At 45.4% G+C, this 12601-nt stretch overlaps 1 protein-coding gene across 1 annotated transcript in view; it reads left to right on the forward strand.

Moving 5' to 3' along the window:
* The first annotated feature begins 895 nt into the window (after positions 1-895).
* FAM98A (family with sequence similarity 98 member A) overlaps positions 896-12601 on the forward strand; it is a 109596-nt gene continuing 97890 nt past the window's right edge. Inside the window, exon 1 of the mRNA XM_082249453.1 lies at positions 896-1145. Coding sequence (XP_082105579.1) covers positions 1096-1145 — 50 coding nt within the window. The 5' untranslated portion in view covers positions 896-1095. The remainder of the gene's footprint in view (positions 1146-12601) is intronic.

Consider the following 12601-nt stretch of genomic DNA (forward strand, 5'->3'; position numbering starts at 1 on the left):
CACACCTACACAGGTTGAACTGGATGGACTATTGTCTTTATTCAACCTCAACTACTATGTAAAGTCGCACAGTGCCGAATCGCAAAATGTGGCCCGGACGTAAGACAGCAAAATCCTCCGGTGGTAAAGTGGTTAAGGGCCGGTCCTGCCGCAGTATATGTAAGGTGGGCAGCCCTTAGGTGGTTAAAAACCACCAAAAGAAAGCTGTATTTGTGGGGAAAATAATGATATAGATTGTATTTGGGTACAGCATCGCATGACCGTGCAATTATCAGTTAAATTAATGCAGCGGCGTATTGCAAAAAATAATAAAAATGGCCTGGTCATGAATGGGGTGGGTTAAACATTCTGGAGGTCAAGTGGTGAGTCCTGCTTTGAGAGCTTGCTCAGTGCATGCCGTACTCTCTCCCATATTAGCACAGCTGTTGCCTGCATGCAGAAAGCCGTGTTCCGGATTTGTGTCATACACTTTACACACCGAGCCTCAAACATCCCAGCAGGCATCATTTCTCTTTCTAATTTCCGATAAGGAAATGTGTATCCTCAATGAGAACCTTCCCTACACGTTCCCAGCCCCTGCACTGCCCACTTCACCTACAGCTAAAGCTTGCCTGGAGCCCACGTGACCCGCACTCACTTCCTCTCCGCGTGTTACAAAGCTCAGCATATGGTTGTCACCCGAGGAGCTTCATGCCAGTGCCTGCTCCAACTATTAACCTATCGCTCTTTTAACTGAACAAAACACAGATACTCAGCATTATTTCAACATTTTTCTTCAATTATTTAATTTACCAGAATGTACGAATGGAAAAATAGCTCTGTCTCTGCGATTCGAAGGTTTACAATGAGCAGGCAGCGTTGTGGACACCCCAATGATTGGAAGAGGACAGGAAAGTGAGAAAGCGGGGTCCTCGCACTTGCCAGCCCGGCAGCCGTGCTTTGCTGTCAGACAGCTGGGTGACACGGGCGGCTCCACAAATTGATCTGTCAGGTGTCCTGTGCAGCACTTTCCGGGCGGACTCCAAGCTTCTCCTCCGCTACAAGTCAGCCTTTCTCCCCGGGGGATCACCTAGCAGTACACACAGCGCTCACACCATGGAGAGTGACATGGAAAATGACATCCTGGAGGCCCTGGAAGACTTAGGGTATGGTTGTGGGATCTGATCGGGGGAGGACTGTTTGTCATGGACAGAGAACACATGTTAGAAATGACAGGCATGCTTCTAGTGTGTGCTTATGGGGGGTGTAAAGCTATCATTAGAGCTGAACTCTACAGGAAGGCAATTCTGTCATCATTCAATATCTTTATCACCCCAAAAGCACATGGCAAATGCAGATCAGACAGGCTAAGATGGCAGCTTTGGCTGTAAAGGGGAGGAGGGTAAAGCTGAACTCTAGGATCAGCATATAATCTCTAAATACAAGAGTCCTGTGTATTCTTCCTTGAATCTTGGTGTGTTTCTTCCAGATCTGTGCAGTAATCCTGCATCACCTCTGTGCCGGAGCTTCCTGTAATAAAGACCGCTCACTGCTGCTCTCTCTTCCTGTGCTTGATGACTGGTCTTGTCTCCGCCCCTCCAGTAGTTTTCTGCAGACAGCTTTTTAGTCGGTGGAGCTCCTCCCACAGCCATGGCTGATGTCAGAAATCACGGCGCTACCTGACAGGGCGTCCCACGGCAAATGTGACTGAGGATGTAGATTTATCGGTCCCTTTCTCTACAGCAGGGGTCTTCAAACTTTGGTCCTCCAGTTGTTTGGGAACTACAATCATGCCTAGTCATGTCTGTGAATCTCAGAGTTTTACAATGCCTCATGGGATGTGTAGTCCCGCAACAGCTGGAGGGCCATAGTTTAAGGATCCCTGCTCTACAGCATCCACTACACAGATGAATGAATAGGAAGTGCTCTGAGGCTTCTTGCTCATTCACAAGCTGAAGCATAGTGAACACAGTTTGCTATGCATCAGGGACGAATGGACACAGGAGTAATTGATACCGATCGGTTACTGTGTTCATTCAGGAAAGGAAGGGGCCAGTAAATGACATCCACCTGTGTGCCCGAATCAGCTGCCAGCTGGAGAGGAGGGAACCCGGAAGCACTGTGGGAGAAAGGGGGGCCCAGACAGCATATGAATGAGCCGCATGTGCTGGAACCAATCCCCTTAGGTTCCTTTCACACAGTGTGTCCGTCAAACGGACTCCACTTTTCTCAGCGGGGAGAAGCTGAGCAGGAGAATGACAGCTGTGTCTCCGCACTGTGCGCGGAGACACAGCTGTCACAGCCCCATAGATCTCTATGGGGGAATCGGATGGGAACGGACCGTCGGTCCGTTCTCATCCGATCCCATCCGATCCGCTGGACGGATGGAAAATAGGGTTTCCATCCGTCCAGATTTGACAGATCGGATCGGGTGTCAGCGGACATGTCTCCACTGACATCTGATGCCCCATAGAGATGCATGGGGGGACCGTTCAGATCCGCCAAAAAAAATGGACAGGCGGATCTGAACAGTCCGCCTGTGTGAAAGAGCCCTTAAAGTGTACTTGGAGTGAGGGAGAGGAGGAAAAACTGTCAGAGCTGCAGTGGGAGACAGAAGTGGATCGATGTCTGCAATAAGACATTACAGCCGGCCCTCCTACTCAACAGGTGCCTGGTCCCTCACTCTTGAACTGATAAGGGGCCCGGGTCCAGTACAGGAGGGCTGGCTGTACTGCTTAATCAGCGGCCCTGCCCACAGCTATGCACAGCACAGGGATGCTACTACTGTTCAAGGTAATATCTGGGCTTGCAAAGGTATTTGGTGCACTTTTTTAGCCATTGTGGCTATTGAGGAATATATTTCAATGATATTTTCTGTACCTGGAGTTCAGTTCAAAGTGGGACTCCCACATACGAGGGAGTGTAAACTTCTTAAAAGTGTTAAAAGGGAGTGTAAGATTTTTTACCTATAGGTAGGCCTTATTATAGGCTTACCTATAGGTATAGTAAATATCTCCTGAGATATTTACTTTAGATGCCACTAATGATGTCACCGGTGCATGCCCTCTGAAGGAAGGGCAAACCCATGCTGTTCCTTTAGAGCCATGTCATAAAGAGTGACTCCAGCGCACACGTGGGAGTGATGTTAATTCTCGGTCATTCATATCTCCTAAGCCCACAAACCCAAAAGGAAGACCAGGTGAAGATGGATTGCGAGCCTTCTGTGGTTACAGCACACCATTGGAAGGCTTTGTTTCCAGGTAAGTCTGTCATAATGTGCAGTATGCAATGCATACTAGCACATTGTGACCTAAACCTGCCAGGTGCCTTTTTTTTTTTTTATGCGCTTTACTACTGCTTTAAGTTATGCTTTAAAGCGGAGTTCCGGCCTCGGAAACGTTTTTTAGATAAAAATACTGCCGGGACAGTCAGGGCTAGTGCATTTCAGAATGGATAGCCTCTGAACTATCCCATGTTGCACTTACCTTTTAGAAGAAATACTTACCTTGAAAATGTCTTGTCCAGCGCTGCCATCTCAGGTGTGGGCAGCTGAAGCCAGAGCGTCCTCTTCCGTGTCCTCTTCGGTCCCAGAATGCCCTGCACCGGCCCCACTCATCAGTTCCGGTGCAGGCGCATCATCCCTGTACAGCTTCTGGGCATGCCCAGAAGCTGTTTAGCAGGGAATGAGGCGCCTGCACTGGAACTGATGAGCGGGGCCGGTGCAGGCGCATTGACTCTGGGGAGCGATGACGTTCAGCTCCCAGGAGTCAGTGCAAGCAGGACGAGACGGCGCGGGCCGCTTGCTGCAGAGGGAGGAAGTGGAAGAAAGGTAAGTATATTTTCTTCAATAACAGGGTAAGTAAACCAAAAAAAAAATGGGGACTATCCATTTCTTTTTCAGGTGATTGTCAGCAAGCGGACCGCCCAAAGTGGTTTTTGAGGCCGGAACTCCGCTTTAAGATCCAGCTTCAGCATATAGGCATTGTCTTGTTGTGGGGTGTGTTCCATTGGTGCCTTCCACACTGTGATTGAGCTTTCACTGATGCATCTCGGTCAATAACTGGTGTTTGGGGGCTGTGAGGATGGACTCCAATTGATGTCGGTACTCTGTAGCCACTCTCATTGCTTCCTGATTAGGATCCCCTCCTACTGGCCTTAGATGTCATAGTCAATTTAAATTAGGGATGCGCCGATCCGGCTTCTTTGGAGCCGATACCGATATCTGGTGGGGTGAAATCGATGATTCCGATACGGAACCGATCCGGAGCTACACACAAAGCAAGCGGCTGCAAAGCCGCAGCTTCATGTGTGTGGCTCCTCCATTCACAGGCAAAGTGCATCTGATATCACTCCGCCTGTGAGCCGGACCTATACAGGAAGTAGCGGCTCCCATCCCATACTACTACTGCACCTAGTAAGGGATGGCTGAGCCGTTACTCAGCAAAAACCGGATCGGTCCGTGGGACGGCTGAACGTTACCGATCTCCGATCCAGCTATTTTGTCCGGATTGGGGCCGATTTCCGATCCGAATATCTTACCTTTGCTTCAATGGTTCCTGTCCTTCGCCAGCCTCTTCAGTCTTAGGCCGGCGCGGAATGATGCCACTCTTGTTCATGCACAAGAGTCAGTCATTTTGGCACACGGACTGTGCCGGGATGTAAGCTGAGCTGTGCATGCACAGCTCAGTTTTCATGGAGGAGAACACTGCAAGCAGGTAGGTGCTCATAGTTTGTGACAGCGGTACATTAGTTCTGCTTAAAGCTTAGATTCACACTAATGCATTGTAGGAAACCCTACGGTCCATGCTGGTTTCCCACAAAACATTCAAATCGCTCTGCCCTTGCAATCTGCAGTGGGTGTCAATGCTATTTTAACGACACTGCAAACGCAGTGTATTTGCTCGCACCAGATCGCATGGTAAAAAATGGCCAGGCGATCCAGTTGCAATTCAGTTCCAAAATTGCTGCATGCATGACTTTGGTGCGATGCGGTGCAATTTGATCCTTTTCAAAATGAATGCGCTCAAATCGCACTGCACTGAATTGCATGGGTATTGAACAGGAATGCGGTTGAGTTATTGTGTGATTCACATGCGGTTCACTGTGTGAACCAAGGCTAACTGTTTCCCCAAACCGTTACACTCAAGGCATGTTGTGAATGAGAGCACAGCCAACACTGACGGTTATCAACTGAACTGTCAAGTCATCAAATGCCTGATGTCAGAAAAACAGATCACATGTACAGCAACATGGCATCTGGAAATCTAAACGGAGGCAAAGATGGTCACTTCCTTGGCTGTAGTGTATGGGAGAGTTTTTAGTTCCAGTTTAAAGTGCCAACTCCTGACTGCCTCAAATGGTTATTGCAAAAATGCTAAGCCTACATTTATATTGGTGCATATCTGCAGATAGTTTGCTGCCTTCAGAGGTGGCTAAATATGTCTCAGTATGCAGCAGCACTCTGCTCTGGCTGCATACAAACTGGCCAATCGACTGCGGTTCTTTTTTGTACAGCCAGGACTCAGCAGAAATGCTGACCCTGGATGCAAACTATCTATATATAGAGTTAGGAGGTGTGCATGGAATCGTTCAGATAAGTGGTTACGTGTGAACAGCAGCGACACCAGCCATTAATTTATATAAAGTACAAATCTGACAGCCGCCGTTTGCCGCAGGCAGTGTTCACAACTACCAGCAAGTGTCTGATTCTTGCAGGCTGCCCCTGGCCACTGCCGTACGGCTGTGTGAATGTAGCCTAATGCCCGTACACACATACCGATCGGCCGTCTTTTGTCCCCGGGCTGTCCTGTCCGCTGAAAAGTGCAAAAGACTGCACACGAATTTTGTCCCCCAACAACAGCCGACTGCAGAAGTGATGTCATGTAATGGTTAACTTTCCCTGTGTTTTTTCTTTTCTGAGCATGCCCAGTCTTGCAAATCTGCTGTCTGTCAGCCGAATTCTGTACTGACTGGCGAACAATCGGCCGTTCTGGTGTCGGCATACAAAAATTTTAATGCTTGCACGACAGATTCTGTTTGGCCGAAAGTGCGCTGTCGGCTGTCGGAAGCATCATACTAACAAGCCGAAAATCGGCCGATCGGTCGTCGGCCGAATCTTTTCGGCCGACAATCTGCACGTGTGTACGGGGCTTAAGTATCTGATGTTGACATGGTAACAGCCTCTTTCAGTTTACTTTACAGCAGAGCACAGAGAAGAAGAGGCAGAAAAATAAGGAGCCAATCAGATGTGATGTAGTGCAAGGAGCGTGTGGTTAGGAGGAGCGAGTAAAGTGACAGGTGAGCTCATCTGTGTGCTGCTGCTCTTTTCCCTGTCCAGTCCCAGGCTGTAGAGTGAAACTGCAGAAAAGAAAAATCAGGTCCTCACCCCTACTAGACAGGTCTGTACTGTGTGGAAGAGCTGTATAGATCTTAGGACTGAATGGAGAGAAATACACATTCTTTGGCAGGTAAAACCAATCACATTTCTGTATTTCATCTTTGTATTTTGAAGTTTGTCTGGAGTTTTACTTTAAGATTGCAGCTGAAGTTCCACTTTTAAAGTGGTTTTAAGCCCTTACATATACCCAGTGAATTGACTGTCCTCGATACACAGAGATGAAACCATTTCTTCTTCATAAGTTGTACCTGTTTATCTGCAGTATTCTCTTCTCCACAGCTGCTCATAGTCCTGAGTTTATAAAGTTTGTGTGAGATTTCAGAAAACGGGGAGGAGAGCTGAGGTTACACATTGCAGAGCTCAGTGAGGAGAGCTTTGAGAGCTGATTGGAGAGAAGGGAGACACAGTTCATAGGAACAGAGCTATAGCTGTCAATCAGTTGATCTTATGATTGTGGCCTCGAGTTCTAGAGTGGGTTCTACATTGGACCAGTTGTGTGAATGGAGGGAGCCTGCTGGACACAAGGTCAGTTTTATACCTTATCACTACACCACTAGACTAAATAAGCATTAAAAGTGTTTGTAACCCTAAAAAAAAAAAAAAAAAAAAAAAAAAAAAGCTCCTGCTCCCTTATAGCAGGTTAAACAGTGCTTGTGCTGTCTAACCTGTAGTACCTCTGTAAGCTGTAAAAAAAAAAAAAAAATTGGCTGATCCTGCCTGTTTCTGCTATTCCCCCTGTAAAATGAACTTGGTAATCATGGCAGCTGAGCCCTGACACCGTGGTCAGTTTATGTGCCTCCATCATCCGCAACTCTCAATCCTTCACATGGTACAATACCCATTGCAGCTACTATTCTTGCTAAATTATTCACATACTGCTTTTTTCAGCATTTCAAATTTCCCCTGACAGTCTTCTTTGCCTGTGTCTGTCTGTGTGTGTGTCTTGCTGTCACACTAAAGACAATGCAGTGCTGTGTGGGTGGAGTTTTAAAGTGTTCCTAAACCCACAACAGTGAAATCAGTCTGTATTAGAGCTGCACGATTAATCATATGAAAATCGCAATCTCGATTCACCCCTCCTGACGATCTAACCCTGAAATATGCTCGATTCTTTGCATAGCTGCATAGCAGAGAGAACAGCTGTGGAAAAAAAAAAAAAAAAAAGCCTCCCTGCAAACTATCAGCAAAGTCTCCCAGTAACTATAAACAAAAATGATTACATTGTATCTTTTCCTTCCCTCTGCCAGGGAGAAAGGAAGTTTAACCTCTTAAAGACTGGATCTTTTTCTGACATTTGTTGCTTGCAAGTTAAAATCATTTTTTTTTTTGCTAGAAAAGTACTTAGAACCCCCAAACATTTTATATATTTTTTTTAGCAGAGACCCTACAGAATAAAATGGCGATTGTTGTAATATTTTATGTCACACTGTATTTGCGCAGCAGTCTTTCAAACGCAATTAATAGACTTTAATGAATAAAAAAAAAACGTAACAGTAAAGTTATCCCAATTTTTTTTTGTTACACAGAGAATCGTGAGAGAATCGTGATCTTTATTCCAAGCTAAAAAATCGTGATTCTCATTTTGGCCAGAATCGTGCAGCTCTAGTCTGTATATGCAGTTAAGCCTGCTTGTTATACTCCCTGTGGAATCTAAGGGGTTGCTCCTCTGCATTGTGTAGAAAGGCTGTTTGATCCTGTCTTTTTTTCATACTCCTCTTCTTTCACAGTCCCCAAACCATCTCCTGATAGTACAGAGCCCTGGGGTGCACTCTGCACGTACTCAGTTTGCTGTGTATTGCTAGAGCGTTTTTTTTTTTTTTTTACCTAAATCAGCACTGTCCAGACAGAGGGTCAGGGGTCCTGCAGCCTCATAGGACAATCAGGGAAAGAATGAAAACTCCTCCTACTAGCTTTAACGAGACACTAATAGAAGTCACAAGAATGCTCTGACTGCTGATGAGAAAAGGTATTTAGCAGTTTATATTTACTAAAATAATTGCATTTCCATGTTCTGTGTACTGTGGGAGACCAGATATAATGAATGTAGGGTCCTAGGTTTAGAAATACTTTAATGAATGGGTTTTTCTCTGCTTTTATGTGCTTGGGCTGTTATAAGTGATTCAGATAGCTACATCTACTCAGGTTTAGTGTTTGTTTAAAGCTGAACTCTGGGCTCAAAAGCGTTCCCTTAAATACATTCCTCAGTAGCCACAAGTCCACTTTGTGTGCACCAAATGCCTTTGAAAACCCAGATACTGTGTTACCTTGTGAATGTAGCAGGGACTTAAAACCGGAGTTCCACCCTAATTTTTCACTTTACTGAATCCAGCAGTGATCACTATGCTAATGAAGAATTGGGCAATTCAAATTTTTTTCGGGGGTCCCTTACCTTATTTTAAGAGGATATTTGGTTCAACTTCCTCCTTCTCCCCCTCATACAGCCGCGGCTGCCGATGTCACTTCCGGTTTTGCATTGCGTCCTGGGAGATGTGTCATCAATCCCAGGAGGCAATGGGCATGGCCGGCCGCTCCTCTCATTGCCGACAGCGCACGTGCGAAATTGCGATTGGCATTCTGGGTAGCCAGCTTGGAAGAGAAATCAGGAAGAGGGGACACAGCGGCTTCAGACGCCCACACCAGAGATGGCCGTGCTCTGCATTAATTTTTAAAGGTAAGAAATTAGATACAATCAAATACTGTAGTGGACTGTAATCTCGGAATAGTGTTACTGTAATTGGCGTTATGTTAGTATTAAAGGGGTATTTATTTTTGGCCGGAACTCTGCTTTAATCACTGTGTTGTATATAGACTGAGAAGAGCTGTGGGAAGGACCCTTAAGCTCCATCCTCTACAGGCTGCCTGTAGAACACTAGGGGAGGGGGTGGAGACCAGACCAGTAACCGCACAAGGAGAGAGCGCACCAATGACCAGTCTTTATTACAGGAAGCTCCTGTACAGAGGTGATGTTTTACACAGGATTAGTGTACAGATCTGGAAGAGATATACAAAGCACACCAAGATTCAAATAAGATTACACATGACAAATGTATTTCGATAATATTTGCTCAATCTCGATTATCCAAGACCCCACAAGGTAATTACAGAGGAATGTGTGAATGTTTTATGGCCATGACCATTTGGTAGAAAGTGTCAAAGGTTATCCTGTACTGTCTGTTTATGGTGTTCAGGTTAGCTATGCTGTCAAATCTTTCCTAACTTCTATAAATACTGCTGACTATGTCTTTGCTTCACTGTTTAAATACCCCCTCTCAAAGTAAAGGGAATTCTCCTCTTAGATGTCTCTATTGAAAGTTTTCCCTTTTACCTCGGGACAACTCTAAAGTTTTGGATTTCCATAAAGGTTTGTGGGATTCCTTGCATGTTTCAGTTTGGACTCCACACCTCCCCCAATACAAAATATTTCAATAGCATTCAAACTAAGGCTCTGACTAGCCCAGGCCTTAACCTCCCTGGCGGTATGATTCTTTTGGATTTTAGGTGCTGAAAGCGGTAGGTACCATTATTTTGCATGTAATTCTTGTGAATGAGCAGCCCAAACCAACTGTATACATTTATTATATATGTATGTATACATATATTGTGTGTGTGTGTGTATATATATATATATATATATATATATATATATATATATATATATATATATATATATATATATATATAATATAATGTACAGTAAAACTGCAGGAAAGGGCACTGGGGGGCAATGTAATGTGATTTTTTTTTTTTTTTTTTTATTTTGAATGGTATCAGTGTGTTTGGTGTGTTTTACATTTGAATTTGCCGCCGGTTCCACCCCCCTGCGAACGTCACGTCGCAGGAAACGGAAGCCGGGGCTCGCAGACGATCGGGAGGAAGCTCCGCCGCCGCATACCGCCCGCATTCTTTGCTGGATCCCAGAGAAAAGGTAAGTAAAACCTCTACCAGGATCCAGCGATCTGCCTAGCGCTACCCCGAGTGTGGCTCGGGGGTTACCGCTTTTGGCTCTAAAATCTAACCCCGAGTCACGCTCGGGAATACCGCTAGGAAGGTTAACCCTCTGTTTCAGGTTTTGGTTATCTGCACACGTTGCACCCATTGAGGATACCACTACTGAGTGGACTTGTTCCAGCACTGGGCTCTCAGACTTCCGCCCAGATCCGCGGGACCCCGGGGCTTACTTCAAAATCGCGGGACGGTCCCGCAGAATCTGGGACGGTTGGGAGGTATGTGGATAGCTGAGGTTTAAACAAGACAGATCTGCCTGCATAATCAGATTCTAATCATTGGCACCTAATTTAGAACACCCAGTACTACAGGGATTTGAATTGGTGGTAAATATAAGGAAGTGCTTTTTCCACTTGGCATGTCTGCATATTTCTTTAGTTTGGAAGAATGAAAACACCATATCGATTTTTATATGTATCATTTGTTCAAGTATATCACAGTTACCTGTAGGTACTATTTGTATGAGGTTTCAATGTTTTCCAATTTCCATTTTAGTTTACTTTAAAGAGAAGTTCCAGTCTGTAAAAAAAAAAATAAAAAGTAAGCAGCTACGAATACACTTTCGGGTGCAGGCGCTGACATCTAGTAAGGGAAACAGGAAGTGAAGCCTTGCCGTTTCACAGCCTGTTTTTTACTGCGCATGTGAGTCACGCTGCATATTCTGAATGGTTTTGCCAATTTCTGGGACCTCTGTGTGTCCCAGAAGGCAGCGGTGTGGGGTGGGGAGTAGGATGGGCTGGAAATTTCGTAGAGCAGCGATCTACCCAGAAGTTGGAGCGATACCTTTTTAAGTAAGGTACCCGCTCTCCCCCCCCCAAAAAGGTGTTTAATGTGGCAGTGGAGGGGGAGAGGGTGCGAGCCTCCCCTCTTGGGTGGTGTGGCCCTTTAATTTTTCACCTCTTTAGGACCTCCTGCCCACATTGTACTGCAGACGGGCAGCTTCTTCAGGCACTGCAGCGTACCTGTACAGCGCTGGCCTTTTCTGGGTATAGGGTACGCAGGGAGAAGGAACAAATAGATTTTTAGTAAAGCAGTAAAAAGCAGCACATAATGCACACACTCAACCCATTGATTCCCCCGAGATTCTAACCCCTTCCTAGCCAGTGTCTTTCAATTCCCACCAAGTGTCAGTTAGTGCAGCGGAAAATCTGACACTATCATAGAAACTCACCGATATTGGTCAGACCTCCTCTCCCTGTCTCCACGTAGTGCTCGCTGCAGTCTCTGACATTCTCTGTCAGCGGTGCGGCGGCAGGCCGCAGGCGAGCAGAGCGCGGCCCGGATGTGCAAAATCACGTACAGATATGTGATTCGCGGCTAGGTGTCACTGGTGACACCAGTTAGCATCAGCTGAAGTTAGCCTCAGTCTCTGATAGGTTTATGGTACCCACCATATATTCCCTAATAAAGATTTAACTCCAGTGACGGGGAAAAGGGGAACAGCCATTTTATTTATCAAGCATGTATTAATGATTAAGCAGATATACATGTTGTTAGAAGTAATATTGTATAAACAGCTGTTCAAAATGCCATTTACACCTTCAGCTGTATAGATTGCCATCTAGGCCTTTTGAAGAACTGTTCATCTAAACAACTACTGGAAGTAACAAGCCTATGTGTACAACTATTCCGCATTTCAATCAAGATATGACTTCAAAGCAACTTTAGATAGGTCCCACCCTTGTATTAAGTCTTTAGCCAGGTAGAGCAATTGTTTTGAAACCATGTGATTGTGGTGCTCTCCAAACATGTCTTTTTACCTACATGTTTGTAAAATAAATATATTTTTCAATCTGGCTTCGACAGTAAAAATGTTACTGAAACCCATGAGTTTTGGGGTTTCCCTTTTACTTCCTGTCAGTTTCATTAGCACAGTGTACAGATTTTTTTTCTGATCATTGTATTAGTGTCACAGGTGACGTTGGTGTCAGTCTTATAGCGCCCGGGTCCCGCCACCTATTTTATTTTTATAAACCGCCAAGTTTTACCCCCAGGTTAACCCTTCCTCTCCCTGTCAGTGTCATTAGTAAAGTGTACAGTTCTTTTTTTGTGATCACTGAATTGGTGTCACGGGTAACGCCAGTCAGGGTCAATCCCTTTAACCCTTTGCTTGCCAGTAACACACACACACACACACAATATAGCTCAATTACTAGTATAGTGTCTGAACAGATCAATATCTTTGATCGGATTAGAACTATTCTAGCGTCACCAATAGTA

This window comes from Pelophylax lessonae, assembly GCF_965119305.1.
Source record: "Pelophylax lessonae genome assembly, chromosome: 3".
NCBI lineage: Eukaryota > Metazoa > Chordata > Amphibia > Anura > Ranidae > Pelophylax > Pelophylax lessonae.